Source organism: Actinia tenebrosa, unplaced genomic scaffold, assembly GCF_029948245.1.
Source record: "Actinia tenebrosa isolate PJP-AT-01 unplaced genomic scaffold, QUT_ActTen_1.0 PGA_scaffold1__47_contigs__length_23844297, whole genome shotgun sequence".
Taxonomy (NCBI): Eukaryota; Metazoa; Cnidaria; class Anthozoa; order Actiniaria; family Actiniidae; genus Actinia; species Actinia tenebrosa.
In genome coordinates this window covers 6,386,803-6,414,003 of record NW_028292578.1, presented here as the reverse complement: position 1 = coordinate 6,414,003, position 27,201 = coordinate 6,386,803, and the positions used below count along the sequence as shown (strand labels likewise).

Here is a 27,201-nt window from a genome sequence, read left to right as displayed (position 1 = left end):
AACCATATCTGTTTTGAAATTTCAGATCAATTACCGCGTCTTTCTTTTTACTTGATTTCACGATCATGAAATTTGTTTTTGTATAATTAATTGATAGTTTATTTGCGTCACACCATGTCTTAACTTTTTGGAGCTCAGAGTTCATTAGTTTTTCAAGTTCCCTTAAGTCATAGTGCGAGGCAAAGACATTCGTGTCATCAGCAAATATTCTAAATTTCAGAGTATCAGAGCAGTTTGGCAAATCATTAATATATAATAAAAACAAGAGAGATCCAAGAGAGCTACCCTGAGGAATTCCACAATTCATCGTTTGTTTTGAGGATACGTTGTTACCAAAAGCAACATATTGTTGCCTATTTGTTAAATAACTGGTAAACCAATTTAGCGCAATACCTCTGACTCCAAATAGTTCTAACTTTTCTACTAGAATTTTGTGATTAACAGTATCAAAGGCCTTTGAAAAATCTAAAAATGCACCATAAGTATACATTTTATTGTCTATTGCTTTCCTTAGGTTGTCCGCTATTTCAGTAATGGCTAGTGAAGTTGAGTGGCCTTTTCGAAATCCAAACTGAAACTCGAATAAAAAATTGTGTTTTTCAATGTAATTGATCAACTGTTTGTAGACGAGCTTTTCGAAAATTTGAGTAAAAGCTGATAAAGTTGAAATTGGGCGATAATTAGCTGGATCCATGGCATCTCCTCCTTTGGAGATGATATTAAACTTTATTTTTGATAAACTGACTTTAAAGGTCAGAAGATTGTCTGTACACTAGTAAATGAGAAGAATGAAAACGAGAGACCATGTTAGTCTAGTCTAGTTTTGAAGTAATTACATGTTTACAAAGGATCAACTATATTTTCACCATGAACATTTAGCATTAGCATTCTGGGTTTTAAATAAACGTTACTTGGTTACTTAGCTGTTTTGGAAATTTACAGTAAAACAATGGTCAACTCTTTTTCTTTACAGGATGTATAAAAATGTCTTGACTTAAACAACCACTTGAACTATATAGGTAATAGTAGCTATTATTGCCCCAAACCAGCTTTGGTACATAGCGATGACCTGTCGACTAGCTGTCAACTAACTGTTGGTAGTCTGCTGACCAACAGCTGACCAACAGTCAGTCAACACATGGCTTGGGGTGCTAATAGTTACTATTACCAATTACTATATTATGCAATACAAGAACGAGGAGTGTGTGTGAAGTGCTACTGAGTCAGAATTAATATGATAGACAGTTTTTGGGCAGTCTAAATAGCATTTTGTTATCTCTATTAATAATGATTAATTGTTAATACTAGGTTAACTACGAATGCAAGGACATTTTTGTAATAAATAGAAATATCATGTTGTTGACTTGTTTTCTTTGGCATTACCTTATAATAGTTAGTGAAATAACCTCTCAGTGATTAACAACACAACTTGATGTCTTATATATAACATCAAAAATAAATGCAACTCTACTTAACATCTGTTGACTCTTGCAGCAGACCCTCCATACTAATCAAGCCAAGGTTACCCTAACACTATGATAATACCAACAACACTACTTCAGTGTAAGTTTTATAGAGTTTTTTACTGGAAGTGGTAATTGAGGCTGAAGCTCCTCTGTATCATAAAGCTCTTTTTCTTCTTCCTGTGAGGAGGCAAAAGTTGGAAGGTCATGAATAAAATTGTTAAGATTTGTAATATTTAAAAAATAATATTCTACAAACCTCCTGAAAACTATCCTTTTTCAATTGTTTAGTGGAAATATCCTTTTGATCTGAACTTCTTCGCTTTATTCCTCTGGAGGGTTTAAGGTTTGAACTTGTCTGTCAAGAGATATTAGTTATACTATGCTTAATACATAAATGGTATTTATGCTATTTTAGTAAATATGTTAATTTGAGCAAACAGTCGTTAGGGTTAGTAATAAGTTGAAGAAATGCTTGTTTTTCATGTTGGTAATTAACTATTATTTTGGTCATCATCCGATGTCCATTTTCTGGAAAGACCAAAGATGAATATAATTATACTAGTAGATCAAAAGTGAGTGCAAGTGTTTCATCAGGGTTCCAATTAACATTGAGAAGCAGACGAAAGAAGGAGGCCATAGGCCAAGTGCTTTTTATGGCTTTGAGGTACTTTGAACCCCAATTCATAATTTCCAATTAGACAATTACGGGACCTTTACAGCAGTTTTCCAAATTAAATTATAATCTTGTCTTACAAACAACCATACAGTATCTGTTTTAAAGAGGACAGACACAGGACAGACAACTATAATTGAAACAATTTTTTAAATCAATTTTCTGCAATCAAAGTTTTAAATTATGAGATATTTTAGATAATTTGTTAAGCTTGTGGGACATAGTAACTGTAACTAAGGGGAGTCAGAACTACGAATGAAACACAAAGCAATAAGCTTTGATCTGGTTCCACAAACTCATTTTAATTCAAAATAGGAAAATAAAATTTTATCAATTTATTTGGTATTATTTACACATCTTGTATAATGGACTTAATGCTTGTAAAAATGCACAGAAAAGTTTCAAAATGTCTTTCTTGCTCAACGAATGAATCATAGCGAAATGGTAAGGAAAAGCAAGGGGTCTGTCGTTCACTTCCTGCATACATCCATACTCTTTAAGCAATGTAATCTTTCACTCTATTTAGGAGTCAATTAAAATTTCAAATCGATCTTCATCTGGACTTCTATTGGCTATCAGTTGTGTCTTGATGTGTGTCTTGGTGTGTGTCTTGATGTGTGTGACTTGATGTGTGTGACTTGATGTGTGTCTTGATGTGTGTCTTGATGTGTGTCTTGATGTGTGTCTTGATGTGTGTCTTGATGTGTGTCTTGATGTGTGTCTTGATGTGTGTCTTGATGTGTGTCTTGATGTGTGTCTTGATGTGTGTCTTGATGTGTGTCTTGATGTGTGTCTTGATGTGTGTCTTGATGTGTGTCTTGATGTGTGTCTTGATGTGTGTCTTGATGTGTGTCTTGGTGTGTGTCTTGGTGTGTGTCTTGATGTGTGTCTTGATGTGTGTCTTGATGTGTGTCTTGATGTGTGTCTTGATGTGTGTCTTTGTGTGACTTGATGAGTGTCTTGGTGTGTGTCTTGGTGTGTGTCTTGATGTGTGTCTTGATGTGTGTCTTGGTGTGACTTGATGAGTGTCTTGGTGTGTGTCTTGGTGTGTGTCTTGATGTGTGTCTTGATGTGTGTCTTGATGTGTGTCTTGATGTGTGTCTTGATGTGTGTCTTGATGTGTGTCTTGGTGTGTGTCTTGATGTGTGTCTTGATGTGTGTCTTGATGTGTGTCTTGATGTGTGTCTTGATGTGTGTCTTGATGTGTGTCTTGATGTGTGTCTTGATGTGTGTCTTGGTGTGTGTCTTGATTTGTGTCTTGATGTGTGTGACTTGATGTGTGTCTTGATGTGTGTCTTGGTGTGTGTCTTGATGTGTGTCTTGATGTGTGTCTTGGTGTGTGTCTTGATGTGTGTCTTGATGTGTGTCTTGATGTGTGTCTTTGTGTGTGTCTTGATGTGTGTCTTGATGTGTGCCTTGATGTGTGTCTTGATGTGTGTCTTGGTGTGACTTGATGAGTGTCTTGAAGTGTATCTTGATCAGCATTTGATTCAGGATCAATACTCATCCACCATGACCAGTAGACCAGTATAATGTGAGAATTAAAAGCTAAATTTCTCATGTGAAGAGTGAAACTGAAGAACATTTTTACTAACCATTTCGTCATCAGTAGGGGATGTTAGCGCTTCAATTTCATCCACTGACTTGACCAAATTCGTTGTATTAATATTTGAAGGGTCTTCCTTTATAATAAATTCCTATTATTATAATGAATGCAATAATTAAAAAAAATAAAGAAAATTAATGGAATCATCATTCCTATTCCAGTAAAGGGTCTGATATGGGAAGCTTTAACACATATTACATGCAATACCTGTGGGGAAGTTTCAGTTGGGTTCTCTATTTTGGTACGTTTTGTGTCTGGTCCCAATGGCGTGCTTGGGCGTTTAACTCCTTGTCTTTTCTCATCTGGCTGAACTTTTGCTGGTGCAGCAGTGCTTGTGATCTCTTGTGTGTTACATGTAATAGGTGCTAGTGATATCACTTCACCTTGGCTTTCTTTTATGATAGAGGGTTTGGATATCTGGGCATCATTGTTTATGGATGCTTTGTGCTCATGATCATCAGTTAACATTTTCTCATCTAAATGTAGAAGTTAAAAGAAAGAATGACTGTATCAAAGGGAATGAATCATGTACACTACTCCATATCACTGTCACAGTGGTTATGTGTGTAATCCCCAGACTAAGCTATAACATAACAATGAAGTTGTTTGCTGGTTCTTTTCTGTGTTCTGCAAATGATTTATTCTGGATTCTTCAGTTATATTTTGGTTTCTGGAATTAATTGAGTGTAATTAAACTTGATGAGAGTAGAGTGACCAAATAATCTACCTTAACCTTAACCTAACCCTTTTAAATGAATTCTGAGTCGCACTGATGAGAGTGGAGCGACCTAATGTCAGTAATTCAAGTATTGCATTCTGACATTTCATAAACCCTTCCTGTTGATAAATAGGAGGAAGCAATGCAGCACATTTGAACATTTTAAGGGGAAAGTTTGTGACAAAATACCTATGATGTCTTTGACATTTGGCAATTCTTCTTTGCCCTCTGGTATACTTTCAGTGCTGATTTCAAGACTTGAGCTTTCATTCAGAATGTTTTCATTTTTTACAACATTTGGCTTGTCATCACCCACCTAAAAAGTCACAAGCATTGTACAAAGTCAGATTTTGAATTGAATAAGTGCATTTAGAAAGTACTGTTAGTTGTGTTAACCACACAACACAACAATGACCTCCTCTCAACTTCCAATCTGAAGAAGTGAATCACTAAAGGTAGTAAGTACATATTATGGAATTGCTTGATTTCACTCAGCTGATAAAAGTCTGTGAATCTCGTTGTCTGCTGCAAATGGTGGTCAAACACTGACCACCAAGTGCTGTCAACCAGAAAGGATTCCATTAAAAACTTGTGATTCAGCTGGTGAATATTCCCCACTAGACAGGAAATGATGTCTAGTAAAACCCCAGCAATAAAATGGTCTTACCACACCACTCTTTTTCTTCATTTTGAAAACCCCAGGAGGTAAGTACTTGTTTAGTTGCTTTCTGAGGAAAGAAAAAACACAGAAATACACTTTAACTTAGCTCAGCAACTTAGAGTTTTGAATGAACAAAAACTAACCTTCTGACATGTTTAGCTTCAATGGTCATTCCATCTTTGATCAACTTAGTACTGATTGCTTGATTGTGAACTAAATCATCAGAAACCAGAGGCAATATTAACTGAATGTTGTAAAGAATATTCATAACTATTATCACAAAACATTTATTCATAATTAGCCCCTCGCACTTCAAATATTACAGAATCACTTAAAGTTAAAGACCTTGTTACATGTTGAGGTTTTTAGCTGAAACTAATGTGCAACAGCGTTGTGAGAAGTTTTCACGGCAGTGTTACACGACACAATATTTTTTGAAACCGTTATCCCCTGTTGATGATGTTGCCTGCTTGCTGGGAAAGTTGGGCTCTGATTGGATTGTTCACTACTAGGATATGTTGAAGAAATCAATAAATTCGTCCAAAACTCAAAAAACCTGACCTCAATAAAGATCTGCTGAAAAACTACAGACCTCTAGCCAACATCCTATCTTTGGCCAAAGTAATTGAGAAAGCTGTTACCATGCAGACGTATACCTATCTGAACAATTCCAATCTATTTCCCACTTTTCAATCAGCATATAGACGATTCCACTCTACTGAAACTGCTCTTCTACCAATAACTAATAACTATTAACACTCGACGCATAATTGGTGTTATTGGATCTGTCGGCAGCCTTCAACACACTCGACCACAAAATACTACTAAAACGTTTGGAAACCAATTATTTTGATTTTACTGGAACTGTCTTGGAATGGTACTCATCATATCTTACAGTAAGAACACAATCAGTCATGATCCAGTCATCATCATCATCTCCAAGACACATCGACTTCAGAGTCCCACAAGGATCTATATTAGGATATTATTATTGTTTATCCTATGCATAGCTCCTCTTCAAGATGTAATATCTTCATTCAACGTAAACTACATGTTCTATGCCGACGACAACCAACTGTATATATCAGTGAACCCTAATGACAACATGCAAACATCACGAAATACTCTCCAGGACTGTATACAATCTGTTTTTAAATGGAATACACAAAATATGCTCTGCACTAATATTTGATGAAGACTAAGATGGGTGTTACATGATGCAATTTCATCCTGAAACTTGCTTGCAACACTAGTTTTGGTTGCATGAGTAGAAAACAGTACTTTTCATAAAAGTTTCTTATAACAAAAGTTTCACAAAGCTTGGGGTGTTACACAGTACAATTAGTTCTGAACCTTGTTTCGCTTTTGCACATAAGTTTCAACTAAAAGTTTCAACATGTACAGGGCCTTAAAGTGGCTCTTCTAATAGCTTTTTTTATCCAGGTTTCCAAGAAAATGAAATTTTAGGATTATATTAATATATTCAAGAGTCATGTTTCAAATATTTTTCATTTATGCTTCATACTAGCTGATATATCCAGAAACGTTTTTGATGCTGGATTGTTATTTTTCGTAATTTTCAGTAGAAAGACCATTTCAAAATTTGATACTGCAAATAAACACAAAATCTATGTATATTCCATTAAATCAATACCTGTATTTGTAAACATCTGTATCTCACTTGTAAGGTCAATGTTTACATTCTCTATTATCAGACAATACAAAAAAATGTTTGGTAGTCAAAAGGGTTAGTTAAACTAATGATGTAGATGCATAACAGAATATTATTAGCAGCATCATTTACTTTTGCTTCATTTTGAGGAAATTATACTAGCTGAACGCAGGCTACTTTTAGATGACTCAAGAAAACATCAAACTTACCTGTTTTTTTAAACAAAAGTCCAATAAACCATCTAGTAACAAACTTGTCCCTAGAACAAAAACTACAAATTAGTCATAAATCTACTAGAACATGAATAGAAGCACTAATATCTATATTATGTGTTTCTAAGCCAGGAGCCCCTCAAAACACTGGAAACCACATTTCTGAGGCTCTAAATTTCAAGCTCCCTACATGCTCCCGCCTTTGGCTGTCATTATCCTTACCCCTCCCCCTCACAAATCCCTGAACAATCATATACATGTATCTTAACTGAAAGAAAATATCTATTTCCTTGTTTTCAAGACCAAGAGAAAAGCTATTAATATATCATTTCCTAGGTTCATAAATATTTTAGGGTTTCTGGATATACATATGTTTAAGGACAGGTCTTATTTCAGTTTTGTTGGGGAGTTATTTATAGAGGGTCATAATATTTTTGGCCAAGCCCAAGGGGAGGGACAGGAAATTTTATTCCAATTGCTATGGAGGTCACATAATTTTTAGCACTCAATTTTAAATCTCCACCCACCTCCCCCCACTAATTCCTGACAAGTCCTTTCTTGAGTGTGCTCTATAAAAATGCACTTTACACTAATAAGTCAGTAAATAAAGTTTACTTCTCTGATTCCAAGGGGCCATAACTCGTAGAGTTTACATGAGCCAAAGTGATGTAAGCATTATTTTCCAAGCTTAATACCAAAGTTCTAACTTTTGATTCCACCAAACCAATCCTGCAAGTTTCACAAGATTAAAACATGGCATAATATAAATATTTTGGATGACATATAAGTAAGCAGAATGTCAGTGTTAAAAGACAAACTATAAATACAAAATACAGAGGTACCTCTTTTATAAGCAAACCCTTTATTAAGCAACAACCTATAAAGTGGACACATCTAGCTCAAGTACTGAAGCTTTTCCCCCATATTTACTGGAAAACGAACCTTTATTACGCGGACAACTATATTAAGCAGATTCCTGCAAACACTAAAGTATTGCAAAAATACCAATATTGGGCAAATCAAGCAAACCACTGTTAAGGCTCTATTAAGCGAACATCAGACAAGCACCAGTGGTGTGAGCTGCTAATGTGCTGCCTCTCACCAATGCGCCCCAAGTCCTGCCCACCTCGATGTCGTATGGGAGTAGAGTTGTTTGTTGGTTCTCTCCTGTGCTTCGAGGGTTTTTCTGCGGATTCTCCAGTTTTCCTCCCTCCTCAAAAATCAATTGCTAAATTCTAATTTGATCTTTGGGCTTTCACCTAGTTTGGAGCCTAGCTCTGTTGTGATTGTCCCACGCTGTGATAAAACAGCCAAAGCTAGTAGATTAGACATGGTTTCAAGGGTAACCACTATAAACATGTAGCCACTATAAAGTACATTTTTTATTCTATGTTAATATTACCATTCCAAAAGATTATCTTGACTTGCAGCAAAGGCACTAAGTACTATATAATGTCTGAAAGCAAGAAAAAATCCTGGAATCATTAATTGGTAAAATCTGAAAATACACATCACATGGTTAGAAAAAGAATTCTGTATTTGAAAAAGCACTAATACTTTCAATGGTTTGCAAGTGTTGTTTATGCAAACAATCTTTGATAAAAACTTACTTGTATCTTGAAAAGAAATTAAAAGGTACAAAAAGTATATCCCAGTTTGCTTTACCATTTTGAACATCTTCAGAGTTTTTAAATCCTGCAATAGCATAACAGATTCAAACATGGTTACTGTTACTTCAATAGCTTTTGTTTCATCTAGCTGCCTTTAGTCCGGTTTTAGCAAAAATCACTACATACCTATAAAAAATTCCTCTTGCATAATTTGTCGTGTAGACATGGAAACATTAAAAGTAGAGTTCTGTTGTGGATATGCTGGTGTTATAATTGGCATAAGGTGATAGCGGTCTGAGGTGTTAAGCTGAAATTCAAATGATCCATTGTGAATACTTTTCTCATTCATGGTATTTAGGGGGAATCATATTCTAAGTAGTTGGGTAATAATATCACACTAACCCTTTGACTCCTGCCATTTTTCAGTTTTTTTATAGTGCTTTTCTGGACCTAAATGTTTTGCAAATCCTAGCAAAACCATTTTTGGAGTTCCGATGGAAACAGTCAGTGTTTTATGCAAATAAGACAGATGACATTTCTTGTACCAATTAATTACATTTAAGAGATTTTGGGCATGATAATCCTGTGAGCTATTGTAAATAGATTGACACCAAGGGATATTTTGGGATTTTTGTTTTTCCAAAAATGTTTAAAGGATATTTTGTTAGAATTTTAGACATTTCTCCAGGTTTTTAATGGGCTAAATGTAATTTATTCAAGGTCAAACGTGAGGCTAGCTGGTAAGGGTCTGATTTGCGGTCTTGCTTAGTACTATAATTGCAAGGGCCCCAGAATATGCTTGCAGGAGCCAAACGTTTGCCTTACATTTGGTCGCTTGCAATTGCTTGCTTGTTTGTGCTTGTTTTGCTTGGTTTTGCAAGTTTGTTGGTCCGTCCCTCCTCTCCCTGGTCAGTATTAAGTCGAATATATATATATATACTGTATATTTGTTTGAGAAGAAAAAGTCAAGACAACATTTTTCCCGACAAGCCTGTTTCGTGAATTGCTTCACTCTTCAGGGGATTCAGGGAAAATCCCCTGAAGAGTGAAGCAATTCACGAAACAGGCTTGTCAGGAAAAATGTTGTCTTGACTTTTTCTTCTCAAACAAATATTCTGCTCTACTTCTATCGATGTATTGAGCACTATTTTACGGAAAATTGATTCACAGATTTCTTATATACTGTATATAATATATTTTCTACTGACTAGTATCAGTATGACAGGTGTCAGGTGGGTTAGAGGCAGGGTTACCATGGTTTCCTCCTTGCAACAAGGGAGTAGTGCATCCCTCAGGTGGCATTAAGACATTGAAGCCCATTCTCAACAACGCCAAAAGGTTAAATGATTTCCAGCAAACTTGCTCAAAATTGTTGAATCTGGGATTTTTCAAACATTTTCTTACAGGCAGTGTTGGGCATCAGAGTCAAAGGGTTAACATGAAAAGTTCTTATAAAATATAACACGATAAAACAACCCTCAAATAAAGGCTACAGCATGACACAGTATTGTTACTAAAACTTATTCACAATACTTACTCTAGGATCCCAAACTTGAAAGCCTAGCCTGTTTTCATGCGGTAAAGGAATTTGTTTCAGCAAAACAGGATTTGGCCATTCCCTAATATTAAAAGATGAGTAATTGATAAGCAAAGGCAATATGCAATAAACAGTTTCTATAAGTTTTGGAGATTGCACAAACATACTCACCATCGAGAAAATACAAGAAAAAATTTCAAAAGTAAAGTAGATGCGACAGCATTGGGATAAAGTTGACATGTTCTAGCAACAAGCATGGCCCAAGATACGCCTCCTAAAAATCCCAATACATTGGAATAGATACCTCTTTCTAAGAAAAAGAAAGAAAGAAAACAGAAAGAAATATGTTAGTTTTGACAAAAACATTAATGAAACATGGATTCAATAAAAATTCTGATTTTACGCCAAAGTAATTTCACATGATTTGATTGCTCAATATGCAGTCCATAACCTACAGTATCGACGAAAAAGGAAAACAACATCAAGTCTGAACTTATCTGAATGAATTCTGTGAAGAAGCCAGTGTGGTTTCTTTATTTGACTTTTAAAACACTTTTCCAATCTGTTCTTGTATTTCCATAGTTCATAAAATTTCAATCTCACTCAAATTTAAATGCATTTATGGACAGGCACTGAATTGAAAGAGTTTCTTTATTCATTGTGCATTATGAACACAAGGGCGTATCCAGAATTTTTTTGAAGGGGGGTCCAAAACCTACACTCAATTAGTGACATCATTGTTGACGTCATACATACACTATACCCATCATAACACATACACATATGTTGCTAGTGGTATAACGGTATCCGGTCTTTTCGCTACCTTGCACTTTCGCTACTTACCTAAAAGGTCGATTCGCTACTTAATAGAAGTCGATTAGCTACTAATAGAAGTCGATTCGCTACCTTATCTCAAAATGTTAAATATCACAATATCAGGAATATATATTACGTATATATTAATTTTGAGTCTATATCGATAAATTTAAATTGTGTTTTACGGCATTGAAACTGGTCAGATGTCGATCGAGAAATCTAAACATAGAGAAGAGAGGATATTTACGTCTCCTCATTTACGTGCGAGTTAACGACGACTAATAAAATTTTGCGTTCAATGAAGAACTTTTCTGACAAATAAAAAGATTTAGTTACAAAGAAGAAATCTAGTCGAGTTTTTCAGAGTTATTTTGGCTTGCTCCATAGCAAAGTAGCGATTGGACTCTTGGCGTTGTGTTACAACAAGCAAATCAAAAGCTATGAGGAACGAAGGCTTATTTTTATCCCCACTTTTGCTCGATGACTAAAAGTTTGACTTCAAAATAAAAGGGTTTATGTCAAGGAAGAATTTTAGCTACAAAACAAGCAATCTAGTGGAGCTTTTTTTTGAGTTTTTTTAGCTTCGTAGTAAAGTAGTGAATGGACTCCAGGCGTGAGGCGTTGTGTGAGGTGTTTAACAAACAAATTGATTTGTTTGTTGTAACACAACGCCATAAGTCGGTTTGCTATTTTACAATTATTAATAAAATAACTCCACTAGATTGCTTTTTTCGTAACTAAAATTCTTCCTTGACATGAATATCCTTCAAAAAATTTTCTAAGAAAAGAGTGAAATCAAGAAACCTGTTCGATATAAGAGATTACAAGACAGATATTCGGCCGACTTGTCCATTACGCCAAATACGCTTTGAAATTTCTTTCTTCAAAAAACATTCAAATAATAACAAATTACTTAGAATTACTGATAATAAACGATCCAAAATGTTATAGAGGAGGTTTACAGGCATCTTGGGATAAAGTAGCAATTGTGCTACCTCAAGGTAGCGAATCGACTTCTATTAAGTAGCGAATGTGCAGTAGCGAAAGTGCAAGGTAGCGAAAAGACCGTAATTCGGTATAACAGACATGAGTGACATCATTGTTGACGTCATACGCACACTATACCCGTCATATCACATACATATGTATTGCTACTGGTATGAAAGATAGCTCTTTTAATTATTCTCCTTTTGCTTTTGAGACAAATATTTTGCATATTTTGTTGACATTTATATTAATGCCACTGTGCATATATATATCTTATGTTAAAAAAGGGGAAAACAATTATGAGTTGTAAAGTGCGAGGAGGGGGAAAACCCCTGGACCCCTCCCCTGGATCCACCCTTGGGCCTGCATGCTTGAAACAGTCCAAAGGTACAGCACGGTAAGTTATCAATCCTCATTGCCCCCACTTTCTTATGGCCCACGTGCTACACTCTACATGTCTAAATATTATGAGGCCATGGAAAAAACTAGGTCCTTAACTTACGCTACGGACCTCTCACTCAGTTAAAAAGAACAATATTTATTTTTCTACTTACTCTTGGCCCAAAGTTTAACTGCCCTTAGAGTGAGTCTAAAATTCTCTATGTTTGGGACTTGTCTTAAGATCTCATCTGTTACCCTACAACCTTTGTTCAACACAAAAAGCACAACTTGTCAGCAGTTGATCATCATTTGGTATATTTTTGTGCTGTACAATAAACTTAGTAGTTTTACCATTTAAACTCCTGACACACTTTGGGTCCAAATTCTTCAGCAGATTTTCATCAAGTAGATCTAAGTTATCTGGTATTTCTGGTAAAGCCAAACGAGCAAAGAGAAGATCAACCTTATAACAGAAATAAAAAACAGCATTCACATTGTTGAAGTGTGTTTTTGTCACTCGGTACAGATCTATATGTAAAATTATTGTATGCTACATTGTTACTGTTAAATTACATTAACACACATAAGATGCTTATTCAGTATTCAAAGTTGACAGATCTAGTTTTACTTTTTATTTATTTTAGTAGCCCCATTAAAAATATTATGCCATGCATTCGATGCGATCACAGCCTACTATTTGTTGCTATTGACAGGCATGACTTGGATAAAGACCTTCTTTCCTATCATAATATATGTACAAAAGCCTTAACTCATTAGGATGATCACATTGGTAATACAATACCTACAATATTAGTCAAAGCCTCAACTCTTCAGGTGTTTGTGTTTGCTTTGACAGTTTACTAGCAGACTGTAAGATCAGTGCACTGGTATTACAATGTTCATAAATTCTAGTCCCATTACTGTGCGACGTGCAGTACTGCTGTCACTTGAACAAATTTTTGATGAATTTTTGACATATTCGTGACATATTTTTGACGCATTTGATGTGTGTAATTTGTCCCACCTTTGTTTCCAATCAATCTACTGAGTAAGCATAGTGACTATGGTACAGCATGTCTCACAGTAAAAGCCTGGATCTTTTTAGCATAATTTTATTTCAGTTTAATGCCCCAAATAGACTCAAATAAAATATGGTTTATTCTAAGGTATTACAGAATAAAATCTACTATACACACCTCAATGTTGCAAAAAGTGAGTTTAATAACTGGAACAAATGCATTCTCAACTGCCTATGAATTTCATAAACTTAATCATTAGTTTGTACAGTATATAAAATAATTAATATAAAAAATAAAGTGGTTAAAGATGATGACAAATGAACTTTGGGATGATCTACAAGTCAGTATACAGCCAAGATCAGATAAGAAATAGTGAAACCAGGAAACCTAATGGTTAGGGTTAGGGTTACTTAAGTAGTGAATGGACTTCAACTCAGTACATTATTGTGCACTTACTCTTAATTCTTTCACATCTTCATGGTTTTTCAGTAGGTCATAAAATGATGAAAAAAAATCAGCCCTATCAATATGTCGAGGAGCTACGAGAAGAGTGTCAATATCAGCACCTGTTAAAAATGAAAGCAAAATTCAATTTGTGTATCCACAAGTTAAAAACGCACGGGACAATCATACTAAAGTGGGTGTGACTATCATAAGAAAACTTGGGCCTCATCCACAGTTCGAAGATTTTTGTAGCATATACATTTTCAAAATATTAATCAATACACATAATAATTACAGACCGTTTATGAAATAGAAGCTTACCCTTTGTGTGTACTCCAAGACGAAAAGATCCAAACGTAAATATTTTTCCACCAACAGAATGGGCCACATTTTCTGGCATGCTCTGTTTATAAATTGAATGAAAAGAAAGTTTTTGGTGCCTTGATAATGTATAAGGCCTGTCCATATGCCACTCTACTCATGTGCGCGAACCTAATACAATCAGGTTTGACTCTGAATCGTTTTTTGAGCAACTGTTGATTCAAACACCAAACTTTTAAATATGTTAAACTAAATTAGGCACCTCTTGCCAAATGTATACAGGTCTTCTGACAGAATGCGAAAAAACTTCAAATTATGCAGGATTTTTTTCCGGGTTATGCAGAAGGAATGGCAAGTTATACAGGGTGAAATATGGGATAAAGTAATAACAACAACAACAACAAAAAATGCGCTTATAAAGCGCATGTGCCTACTACTTTTTGGAAAGTAATAAACTCTAACTCCATTATTTTTTGTGTGTTTGTACAGCCATTACGCAGCGAGTACCAATAGTGTAATTGTTTTATGGGTTGTATTACTTCATGTTTTTTGTTTCATTGATTAATTTTTTCATATTTGCTGATGTATATTAAACTGGATAAAATCACTGATCTTGTAGACTCTTTTTCACACATAAATTCTCACAAATTTGTCATGTAGTCGGAGTGAAGTATTAGATGAGGAAGCCTTTTTCAGCACAGAATTAAAAGAACAAATATTATTGTAGGAGTAGTGTTTGTAGTCTAGATGGTTTTGCTTTGCTAATATGAATGTTGATATTGAGCACTTATTGGGAAATATTTGGCTGGAGATTATGTTGTACTGACTGAGGGTAGCGATCAGTTGTCCATTAGTAATGTCTCTTCTACTTCATATGTCATTATTTATGGCGATTAACAGGTATAAGACAAGTAATGAAATACTTCATGATCCTTTACATCGGTGTAATTTGGGTTTCCTGTGCTATGCCGATTCATTTTGTGCAACTGTTGCGTGACTGAAACAAAATGGTGGTCATATTTTGAGGAACGTTTTTCTTGTTTTCTCAATGAAAAAGCCACAATGTTCTCTCAGACTTAGAGCAGTTTTTCCTTGAGGTCTCTCATACTTTATATGTGATTCTGTTTAGCGAATAACAGGTATAAGTTATAAAAAAAAATGCTTTGTTTATTTATTTGATAGTTACGCATGACAGAGTTACTTACACAACCCGATGACAATAGTGTCTACTACTTCGTAGTTAAAAAAAGGGTAAGCATACAAATTAATTTGGTCTGGTAGTTTTAATTTTGTATGGCAAACATGTTATTAACAGGGCTTGCCACATCATGTGATAATAGAACAGCAACTAATTAATTAATACATCATTAGGTTCAGCACATGAATAGAGCAGCGTATGGAACAGCCCTTGTTTTGAATACTGGTAAACACATGATACATATTTCAATCCTCATGCAAGAATGGTTAGCTAACCCTGTGAATGTAAATTAAGGTATATTTTACCCAATAATCATGTACCTGTAGATGGCAGCTTACTCAAATAATACATAAAAGTAAATTTTTGAACAACATGTGTACCGTTTGCCATACATATTGCTGGATGCTAGTTTCTAAATACCTTCTGCAGACTAACATCAACTATCCACTGCTTAACAATTTCATTTAACTTGCCAAGAACAACCATTCTGAATAGAAATAAAGAGAGATTATTGATTATTGCAAAGCTTGACACTAACATTTTCAGATACTAAGCAATAAGGTAGTGGTGACTATTGAGCACTTTTCCCCTATTGCAATAGTATTGCAATATTTGTTCTAACAATTGCGATAGCATTGTGATAGTAGACTAGATATTGCGATGGTGGAAACTTGCGATTAATTTAATGTCTATTATAGAAAATAGAAATGCCTTCATTTGTTGCCATGTTTTCCTTCAAGAGCGAGTAGAGGGCCCTGGGGACGAGTTTGGACTGAATTTTATGCTTCCCCCTCCAAGGGAAATCCTTGTTACCAGGCTCTCGCACTTTTAAAGATGGCAAATCGACAGAAGTGTCTTGCGAGATCTTATTCAAGCAGCCGCAATCTGAAGCAACAAAATGAGTAATTTGTGCACCACACATTATCTACTAACAAATTTTTATGTTTGTTATCATTTCAGAGTGAGACAATTGATACAATAGATAGTCAAAGTCAACTATTGCAATAGTTATCAATAATACAATGTTTCCATTAATGCATGGCTATTGTGGCTTTAATATAGCAATATATAAATATTCTGATGCATCGTTATACCCTTACAATGGGGTATTAAATCTATAAATCCATTAGCTCAGAAGAGTAACCTAGATAACTAGAAATCAGTTTCTTTCATGAGGCAAAAATAATGTAACAGGTTTAAAAAATGCAGAAAACTTCATATTTAATATGCTCTTCCCCTCCAATTTTAAGAAATGATAATTAGTGGTCTTCTTGCTCCATTTAGCAAAAACTTTGGAAAAGTTGTTTGATATTTCACTTATTTGCAAATTCAGCTGCCTGTGACTATCCCTAACCCTAAGTCTTGTCACTGAACATTAACATCAATCTTTGTTTGATCTCTCGTATCATCTCACGAGTGCCCCCACAAATATCTAAAACTGCTTTTAAAATGTTTTTATAAAGCTTAAGGCTGGTGGGAATAGTTCGCAACCCATTTTTATTTAAATGAAATTGTGTCATTTATTTAGAGTACACAAGGGGCTCTCTAAAAACGTGAAAAAATTTGGGGGTCCCACACATTCAAGCGAGATAATTGTCATTAAAGACCCGATGATGTGAGCGCATTTTGAAGCACTTTAAAAAATCGCATATCCCTTGTGTTTGGCTTAAGTGCATTGAAATTTTTTCTAAGTCCCTGTCCACACTATGCCGGATGAATTTGAATCCGAAATTTTCACCAAAAAACTAGAAAAAAAAAGTTTTCCATCCACACATGAAAACGGATAAAATGTTGCACGTCCACACTAGTCCGATCATAGGCAGCAAAAACGCTTCATTGCACATCTAAGCACGTGCATCGTAGCTGAAATTGAGCCCGAGGTGAATTTTTAGCCTTTCCGCCATGTTTTCATAACAAACATGATGTCATTGTATTCGAAAATTCCGGATACGAAATGTTATCTGTCCACACTAATACGGCTGGCCGGCATTTTCAAATTGTCCCACTCTGGAGAAGGTATTTGAAAAAATTCATTTTGGTAAAGAATTGTTTGGATTCGCCTGGACTAGTGTGGAGGGTAGGCCTAACCGAATAAATAAAAATTTTGATTCAAATTTATACTACTATTCAATACTACTGATGCGGTTTTGTAGACAGAGAAAACAAGTTTTGATATACTCTCCATCTTGAATTACACAAGAATCTTGACCTGACTTTGATGTGACTTTGACCTGACTAAGACTCGTTACGTCTGAATAAATAAATAATTTTACTTCAGGAACTCTAAATTTGTTTAGAAATGTGTTGAAATGGTTATCTGTTTTTCACTAACCGTTCTGAAGTTCTGATCTCTCCATTATTGATTATGTTCTCCAAATATATTATATTTAAATATCAAAACCAGTGAAGTGGAATTGAACTGGGTTAGTTAAGGGATTCGAAACTTAGCAAACCAGCTCTAATTGATTACCGTGTGAAATTTAACGATATATTCATGTATATGCCTTATTGACCAAAGCCCGAAAGCCATATTTTCATTCAGGCTCTACTAACCCACATGATTAAAGCCAGAATACTGCCGACTGAGTAGCTGTATTAATACTAATAAATATCTGAATTACAGTCTGAGAAATCTTTTTTTACTGCTCAATCATATTACTTCTAAAGCCCGGAATTACATTAGCCGCTAAGTCAATCTATAAGCCATTACTGCAATTCCCAGTCACAAGCGACCAACTAGACCTTCATCACAAACGAAAAATTGAATTTGGGTGGACGTCAATCAAAAGGGTTTCTATCGTTTCTATTGGTTTCTACACCAGGACTGATGTGAATACTCACGTGAACACAGGCAAATGAGCAAAAATCGTTGTCCTTATCTCATGCTTCTTGTCGCTGTGAATTTCTCGCTCTGGATATATTTTCTCAAAAATGTCACAGGGTTCTGGCTCCGAATCTTAATGCTTGATTGCAAAGCTATCGCTATTGCTAAGATTTCAGTTTCTTCAAGATAGGATAAGTCAATACTGATAGTTTGCAGTTAAACGTTTGAAATTCGGAGTCGGAATCCTTTAGACATGTTTAAGAAAGCCTTTTGATTGACGTCCACCAAAACTCAATTTTTCGTTTGTGATTTTGGTCTCACTTGGCTGCGTGTGACTGGGAATTGCAGTAATCTATGAAATCCATACAAGGGTACTCTTGCACAAGAATGCACATTTCGCGAGGAGACTACAAAAAAAACCAAAGGCATTTTACGACTGGGCTGGCACAGGCAACCCAGTAAAAATACAACCCTGTTTAATGAGTTACGTACCGGTGTTGGAGTTCATCTTCTGACTCAAACACGCCATAAGGTTTAAGAGTTTCTTCTAACTTTTTAGACAGTTCAATATCCTAAGGGAAAAACAATTTGAATTCAAGAATCACGAAATTAATTAATATTAGGGTACGAAAATTTTTTATACAAAGAACGAACACGTGGAGAATCAAAACACTAGAAGCACATTGACTTACAACTGGTTTTGGCTTGGCATGACTTATGGCAGAAGTTACGCCATAGGTTCTCTGTGGCTGGTTGCTGACATTCGTTGAGCTGCAATTGTAATACCAACGACAAAGATTTAGACTTTTTGAGCCGAAACAAGAATAAGATTTATGCACGCTATCTCGAGCTATCGGCTGAAAAGCGCGAAAGGCAATCTTGAATAGTGGCGAACAAAGGATAAAAAAGCTTACTTGGACATTGCAAACGATCCAGCAACAATTTCTACTGAAAGATGAGCATTTAAGGCCTTTTATGGCTATCTACATAGCCTTCTTTACAAACACGAGACATAAAACTAAACTCGGTTAAAAAACACAAAACAAAAATGGCGGAAAGTCTGATTTTGAAAAAAGGCGCATGCGCTTGATTTATCTTGCCACAGGAAGCCCAAATATATACTTACACCAAATAAAACAAATAAAATAAATGTTTATATAGCGTTATTATTTACTAATATTGTCCAAAGCCCTTAAAATAATATTATATATATATATATATAGATAGATAGATAATAAAATAATAATGCAATAAAATATGACTTACCAATAATATTAAAAAAGTATAGTTATCTAAAACTCCTAAAATAATAATAATAACAATATATATATGATATATACACACTTGATTGCAGAAAGGTTGTAGTACACATTTATACAAATATCTAATGAGATGCAAGATATCCAATGAGCTGCAGAATTTAAAACAAGCTTAATACGATTGCTTAGCCACAGCATTTTGTGGAAAATATTTTTTTAACTTGAGTTTGTGCAATACTTATGTCTCTGATACAATAGAAGATATAGTTTTGCATCTCATTCGATATTTTGCATCTCATTCGATATATGTATAAATGTATACTACAAACTTTATACAATCAAATGTATATACCGTAAATCCTCTATTTAGCCCCCCGGGGACTTATTTATTTCAGGCACGTTTGAGGGAGGGCTTATTGGAGAGGGGGGCTTAATCGAGAGGGGGGGCTTATTGATTTAGTCGAAACGCAGTATGTAATATGATTGCAACTCAGGATTAAATGGAAGCATTACTATTGACCGTCTCGCACAATCTGTAGTGATGTACATGGCATTTTTATTATTTGATTCACCTATGTTAGTCTCTCAAGTATAATTTATGATTATTGTGACTAGCAAAACTAAAACACGGTAACATTAACAAAGCAAGCTAAAAAAATGTTCTGAACAACCAAGACTTTAATAAATCACCTTTAATCAGTATACGTGATTCTTTAGTTGTGAAAGGGGGAGGGTGGGGGGCTAAAAAGAAAGGGGGGGCTTAACAAATTTCTTGCTTTGAAAAGGGGGGGGGCTTATTAGAGAGGGGGGACTTATTTGAGAGGGGGGGGGGCTAAATAGAGGATTTACAGTATATATATATATATATATATTTATATACATACTAAAATAAAAAACTGAGAAAACGTTGACCGTATATACATGAATAATAATGAGTATAAAAAGGTGTGAAAACAAAGAATGTATGTAATTTAAATATTGTACAATAAAATGAGGAACAAAGAAAGAAAACTAAAGCACTATTAAAATACTTTAGCCCGAATAGAGTCACTTTGCACATTTAAGCTGGGTTTCAGTTTGTTAATAAAAAACAATTATATTAATCAAGCAGTCCCATTTTGACCAGCATTTAAAGAAAAGTTTCCATGTTTTTGGGAAGCACGGATGGCATAGCGGTGAGAGCGCTCGCCTCTCACCAATTAATGTGAACCTGGGTTCGGGTCCCGCTGAGCTCAGTGTCGTATGTGAGTAGAGTTGTTTGTTGGTTCTCTCCTGTGCTTCGAGGGTTTTCCGGGTTCCCCGGCTTTCCTCCCTCCGCAAAAATCAACTCCTAAATTCCAATTGGAATGACAGTGGATGAATAACTACTCTGTATAAATGCCAATGGTAAATCCCATTTATTTAATTTATTTATATTCATTTTTCTTTTAAATGTTTACATGTATATATAATTCTAACTAGAATACACAAAAATAACCTAAAGATAAGGATACTCTATCAATTAAATGCTGTTTTAAACAAATATGCTTTCAGTGCCCTATTAAACCCCTGCACTGAGGTTGATTTTCTAAAGTCTAAAGGTAAATCATCCCACAATTTAGGTCTAGGTACGGCAAAGGATATGTCAACATAAGTTTTAAACCTAATCTTAGGAACTACTAAGAAATACTTCATACTAGAAAGTAATGATCAGTAATTTCAAGGGAATAAAGACAAATTTAACAATGAGACTTTTCGTGCTAAACAATTAAGGGATTTACATACCAATAACATTAGCTTAAATGTAATCCTAAATTGTACACACAACCAATGAAGCATAGTTAAAATAGGAGTGATATGGTTATATTTCTTAGTAAGTGTAACAACGCGAGCTGCTGCATTTTGAACAGACTGTTAACTATTGATAAGATTCTTAGGAATACCATATAGTACAGAATTACAATGATCAAGTTTAGAAGTAATAAAATCATGAATTAAGATCTCACATTATATTTCCAACTACTAAATTATCATAAAATGTTTCAAACATGACAGACATATTTTAATTTTTATAGCAGTGACAGATTTAGGAAGGTGCAGGAGGGGCATGTCAACTCTTTGTGAAATCAAGGTCATCATTTAAGGACAAGCTATTCAAATTGACTGATACAGTTAAACTTTAAAATTTAGTTTGGTTACATTTTACATACTATTATGGTAATTATTCGTTAAAATATTTGCACACTTGTGTCCAGCAAGAAATATGATGGAAATAATATATACAAGCAAAATAAATAGTGTGTAATAAAAAGGTATATTTGACTGACATTTTGGTTCTTAGTATTTTTTTATTGCACAGTATTGAAATTACATATTTCCTAGATTATAAAGGACAGGTTTCAGCAGTAATAAACAGACAAATGAAAGGTCAGCTAGGCTAAATCAACCATTGTTCATTTACGAACTGATTTGAGATAAAACACTTGGCAGTTCCTTTAGTGCATCGATTGTGAAATCTGGGGTGGGATAACCAGCTGAAGTACATTTTTGCTGACTCTCATTTTTGACCCATACAGTTGCCTTCATTCCAGCATTTATACCCCCCTGAACATCAGACATAAGATCGTCACCAACCATGATACATTCTTCAGGTAACACTCCGAGACTCGAACAGGCTGTATGGAAGATAGAGGGGTGTGGCTTGGGATAAAGCTGCTCCCCACTTATAATTATGGCATCAACATATTCCCTAATACCGCACGTTTGAAGTTTCTCTCTCTGGATTACTGGGTCAGCGTTTGTGATAATGGCTAACTTATATCTTAAACGCAGTTGACTTAATGTTCTAATTACTTCTTGATCTAAAGAAATTCCTTCTAAACGCGAAAACCTCCAAAGATGGTAAATGTCATGTGCATTGGGTTTTGTACAGCTGATTGGTACGAGATTTATCGCTTGTTGCCATAGTTCAGTCCTCCATTTATGAGGGTCGATAATTCCTTTGGGATCTATAGAATGGAAAGCCAATTTTTCCAGGTATTCATTTACTATCAGTTCGACGTGTTTCATACATAACGAACGTCTTAATCTTTCTTTTACCTTTTCTATGGCACTGATATCTGATTTCGTAGTTTTAACGAGGGTATCGTCAAAGTCAAATAGAATACCACGAACTCCAGAGGAAGACATTACAGCACGGATGAGAGAAAACTGGACACTAATTTAGTGGTTATTTAGGGATGGATATTTCTTTCTTATTTTGTTATTTATCTTTTTTAGTCTATACGGAAATAATTATTTTATTGATGCTGAACTAGTACAAGCCTCCTTGTGCACGATATCAGTCCGTGCTGTACTAATGCACAGTTACTAGTAAGACCGGGAAGTCTAAAAGGAATAAGTTCCTAACTCGGAAAGATATGATTTTGGAAAAGTGTGAATTTTGTAACTGAAAACGTTTGCTGGTAGATACTTGGAGACGAGGTTTTCTCCCTCCGTAGTCTTCGAAAATTCATGATCGCGATTTTTGAACTTACTTCACTCCTTCAGGGGCCACAGTGGAGGTGGTCAGGGGTGACAACAGAGCCCAAATTTGTTCCTTTTCCCATAATAGTCTCTAATGTTTTTAAATCTTACCCTCCCTCCCCCCACTTTTTCCCATACTAGTCTCAATCTTAACCCTCAAACTCCCTCCCCCCCCCCCCCCCAACACACACACTTTTGAGGATACTACGCGTCCCCTGTCCTTCACACTTGGCTTTTTTACTTCTGTCTTGTTCACCACACGATAAAGCTCATTAGCCGATTGTAAAAGGCTTTGTATTGAATAGAGCTATTTTAATCCAGGCAGCGAGGTTTTATCTTAATTCGCATAGCCCTATTCGTTCTGCTGTAAATGCGGGAAAACATCGTTTCGGATTTGCTCAGTGCCGAGGTCAAGCGCTACGACGCTTTTCAGACCAAATTTTATGACCACTAGACAAAAGATAAAATTCAGGTAAATATAAATGATGCAGCGAGTGAAAAGTCTAGATTTATTGATGAACTGCAACTGCAACTGGTATAGCATGCAAATACAACTAGAACCAATAAAGAGGTTTAATCGAGACTGTTTAGTTTGAGGAACTAATTAATTAGTTATATACAGAGTTGATTAGTTAATCTTTTGAACAAACAAAGTGACAAATAACGAATGAAAAGGCAACCCATCATTTGGTCTGTTTGGTACAAACTTTGTCAGCCGTGTTGTTCGCCAGCAGTTATACGCGAGAGCTTATACGGCAACCTATGTACTGAATTTTCAGATGTAACGATGAATATATGAAATGGCTGGCATTCATCTCCCTGATATTGGAAAACTTGGAATCCATATAGCGACTGGAATCAACGACAAGAAGAAAGTAGCACCTCTGAACACGGTAGAAAATGCTCGATTAAAAGCAATTTCAAACAAAATCGATTAGAATAGAATAGAATAGAATACCTTTATTTAAACACGATAAAATTTAAAGCTAAAAGCTTGTGGGGTCGTGCATAAAATAAATTAAATAAATAAAATATAATATAAGTATGAATCTGTAAAAATAGCTAATTAACTTAGATAACTTTAAATATCTTATATATAATTCTCACACACATTCACATACACAAACTGCGCAAGCTATTAGACCCGCCAGGGGCAGAAAACACAGACAAATGCGGTGAACACCGTGTCAATAGGCATTCACCTCATCTGAACAGCACCCGCCACCCATAGCGAGTCCAACAGCCCGCGCAGTTACATTCACTCCATAATAAAATAATGTTACATATATACAAAGTCCTTTTTTCTAAAGCGAGACGTCGAGGCAGTAGAGTCAAAATTGAAATTTATAAAATAGTCCTTGGCACTGAGCTGTGCTTTGATGTCCTTAAAATTTGAATGTGTTACCTTATCAATATTACAAATTATTAGATTCCATAGAACTGAGCCTCGATACACCAATGAGTCCTTTAAAAATCTGCTTTCAAACCTTGGAATTGCGAGAGTTTCATTTCCGCGTAAAGAATATTTACTATTGCGCTTTATAAAAATACTTTCTGATAAAGATTCTGGTAGACTACGATTGCTTGCTTTATGAAAAATCTCAAACATTTCTAATTTATAATCTAACTTAATTGTTGTCCATTTGTCAAATGCAAGTACATCAGATGACGCCATATCTTTGGGTAAATTGAAGATAATCCTAGCTGCCCTACAATGTAATCTCTCAATGGAATTGAAAATTTCTGAATTACAGCACGAACCCCATAAAACTAAGCCATATTTTACAGAGGGCAAAATTACTCTAAAGTAGAAGTTCCGTAAGATATCCTTAGGTAGAAATCTTGAACGTTTTAGCAGTTCTAATTTGTTGACAAAGTTCTTCTTTAGTTCCAACGCATGTGGTACCCAACTAAGCTTGTCGTCCACAGTCATACCCAGAAGACGCGTTTCTGAAACGTATCGTAAAACTGAGTTGCCCAGAAGCACAGGAGCTAACGGTCCAGTAATGGTCTTCCTGCTAATTATCATCACTTCGCTTTTTCCTGGATGTGGTGTTAAACGGTTGACCAAGCACCAGCTATAAACTTCTCGTAAGGCTTTATTGAGATGAGAGACAGCAATATCTGCAGATTCGCCGATACAGAAAATTGTTGTGTCATCTGCATACATATACGACGATCCTGAGACAACAACAGATGGTAAATCGTTGGCAAATAGTGTAAAGAGTGTTGGACCTAACACGGATCCTTGAGGAATTCCGGTAGACACTGGCAGCAGTTCAGATGTAACTCCATTCAACACAGTAAATTGCTGTCTTCCTTCTAGATAACTCTTCATCCACTCTAATAGGCCACCTTTGATGCCGAAATTATTTTCCAGTTTACGCCCCAAGATGTCGTGCGAAACGCTATCGAACGCCTTTTTGAAATCGATAAAGGCTACTGCCACGACCTTACCCGAGTCTACGGCCTTTCTCCACATCTCCGTCAAATGAACCAACAACAGTTCTGTTGAATATCCAGCACGATATGCCCGTTGCCTTTCTGAGATTAGATTATTGTTCTTAAAGACATGCTGCACCAGTCTGTCGTTAACCTCACTTTCCAAGATCTTACTCGGGACACTAAGTAAAGAGACGGGCCGATAGTTACCACAGTCAGTTTCATCGTCCTTTTTAAAGATTGGTGTCAGCCTTGCGGTCTTCCAAGCCGTGAAAACTGTCGTGTGGTCAATGCTATATCTGTAAATGTCAACAAGTGATGGAAGTGATGGATTCAGAAAAAAAAGATCGTTACAGATTTTTGAGTAAGGAGCAAAAGATCATGAAAATGCGAGATAAACGCATTAGGAAAAGGCTCGAGGATATCCACAGGTCAAGGACGCGGATTCCTCCAGGGGAACAAAGTAACTTTGAATGTAAAAGGATTTCTCGATTACCTCCATTAACGTCAACCAGCTATGTCAAGGACGATAGTCTTTTTAATCAGAAGCGTGCAATAGTACCCTATTCGCCTTTTAGCTTCTTTCCGATTCACGAGGAATTAGGATCTTTGAAATGTCTACATCCTGACAGTCCAACAATGCTTCCTTTGGTACCCCGCACGATAAAAACCCTGAATATTATCAAGGGAGTGGACAAAAATAAAATGTCAGAAAGTTTGAAAAACAACAGACTCGAAGAAAGAAGACTTTTTCAAGATGATAAACTGAATGATCCCGCAGCAAAACCAACCCCAAGACCAATATCTCCAATAAAAGTGGATTATCAAGAAAATAACATAAATTCTTTAGATCATGTTAACCGTGTGGATGAGGTGAATTACTTTGTTGAAGATTTCGCAGATGACAGGAGCCATAAACCACTTAAACAAAGTTTAGAAGATGCTTTCCAAGCGATTAAAACCTGTAGATATTTAAGAACTCCTAGCACTCAAACATCCTAAACAAGTACCTAATGCTATTTGAAACAAACATCGATTAATAAATGTTGTGTCCTTGATTTAATAGAGGTTAATAAAGTTAACCCTATACAAGGCTAATCATGTTAGCCCTCTGTCCGGGAGTAAAAGATAGAAGAAAATGCAAATTTACCACCACAGGTTTTTGACTTGTATAGTGTCATGTTTGCTTTCAGGTCCAATTGCTAACATTAAGTGACAGCTATTTATTTTTCATGAAAAACGAACATATATCGCGCCTTATTTTGTATGGTAAGGCGATGATGCAAGCCGCGTAGGGACGGGGCCAAAAATTGAACTTAGCATTTTACTGGCATGGTTTCCTAGTAACATTATGTACTTGACCTGCAACTTTGAACATATTAAAGTTTAGTTTTCATATGTGACTTTTAAAATTAATCTTATTCCACATGCTACTTTTGCTATTTGGATACCTTTTGGTTTTGACATGCAAGATTTTGTATTCGATAAATGATATTGCTGGCTCATTTAGCGTTGTCCCCCACAACGCAGAATAACATGATTACAAAACGTTCCCCAGTGGGGTAGCCCGAGACGCAGCACTTCATAATTACCCATTCCAGAAATTTTTTGAAAAAAGAATAACAACAAAAAAAAAACATTGAACCGAAACGAAAGAGGAAAATAAATTATTACAACCTAAGATTTAAGAATGGTTAATAAAATAATGCTTGTTTCTTAAATTTTTGTTTGAGCGTTTATTTGTTTTATTGGGGAGGAGTAATTTTTTTATATTTTGGATCAATGTCCCCCCAGCTCCTAGGTCCTCGCTACGCCCCTGACCCATTCATTCCTCTATCTGTACCCATTCAT

The 27,201-nt window shown here is 35.5% G+C and overlaps 2 protein-coding genes across 2 annotated transcripts in view; both read right to left on the bottom strand.

Moving 5' to 3' along the window:
* Window positions 1-680: 680 nt before the first annotated feature.
* Window positions 681-27,201, bottom strand: part of LOC116304523 (poly(A) polymerase beta) — a gene marked incomplete at its 5' end in the record, with an annotated part of 56,250 nt that continues 29,729 nt past the window's right edge. Inside the window, 23 exons of the mRNA XM_089032177.1 lie at window positions 681-1,643; window positions 1,723-1,821; window positions 3,735-3,836; window positions 3,953-4,221; window positions 4,653-4,779; window positions 5,131-5,191; window positions 5,268-5,337; window positions 6,779-6,829; window positions 7,006-7,055; window positions 7,624-7,737; window positions 8,411-8,464; window positions 8,619-8,703; window positions 8,805-8,925; window positions 10,156-10,237; window positions 10,327-10,465; window positions 12,513-12,602; window positions 12,691-12,802; window positions 13,536-13,589; window positions 13,815-13,924; window positions 14,124-14,205; window positions 15,742-15,808; window positions 18,638-18,717; window positions 18,838-18,916. Coding sequence (XP_088888303.1) covers window positions 1,554-1,643; window positions 1,723-1,821; window positions 3,735-3,836; window positions 3,953-4,221; window positions 4,653-4,779; window positions 5,131-5,191; window positions 5,268-5,337; window positions 6,779-6,829; window positions 7,006-7,055; window positions 7,624-7,737; window positions 8,411-8,464; window positions 8,619-8,703; window positions 8,805-8,925; window positions 10,156-10,237; window positions 10,327-10,465; window positions 12,513-12,602; window positions 12,691-12,802; window positions 13,536-13,589; window positions 13,815-13,924; window positions 14,124-14,205; window positions 15,742-15,808; window positions 18,638-18,717; window positions 18,838-18,916 — 2,188 coding nt within the window. The remainder of the gene's footprint in view (window positions 1,644-1,722; window positions 1,822-3,734; window positions 3,837-3,952; window positions 4,222-4,652; window positions 4,780-5,130; window positions 5,192-5,267; window positions 5,338-6,778; window positions 6,830-7,005; window positions 7,056-7,623; window positions 7,738-8,410; window positions 8,465-8,618; window positions 8,704-8,804; window positions 8,926-10,155; window positions 10,238-10,326; window positions 10,466-12,512; window positions 12,603-12,690; window positions 12,803-13,535; window positions 13,590-13,814; window positions 13,925-14,123; window positions 14,206-15,741; window positions 15,809-18,637; window positions 18,718-18,837; window positions 18,917-27,201) is intronic.
* LOC116304516 (N-acylneuraminate-9-phosphatase) lies at window positions 20,783-22,572 on the bottom strand. The gene has a single exon (XM_031714258.2). It carries the CDS (start codon window positions 22,570-22,572, stop codon window positions 21,841-21,843), a length of 732 nt encoding a protein of 243 aa, XP_031570118.1. The 3' UTR covers window positions 20,783-21,840.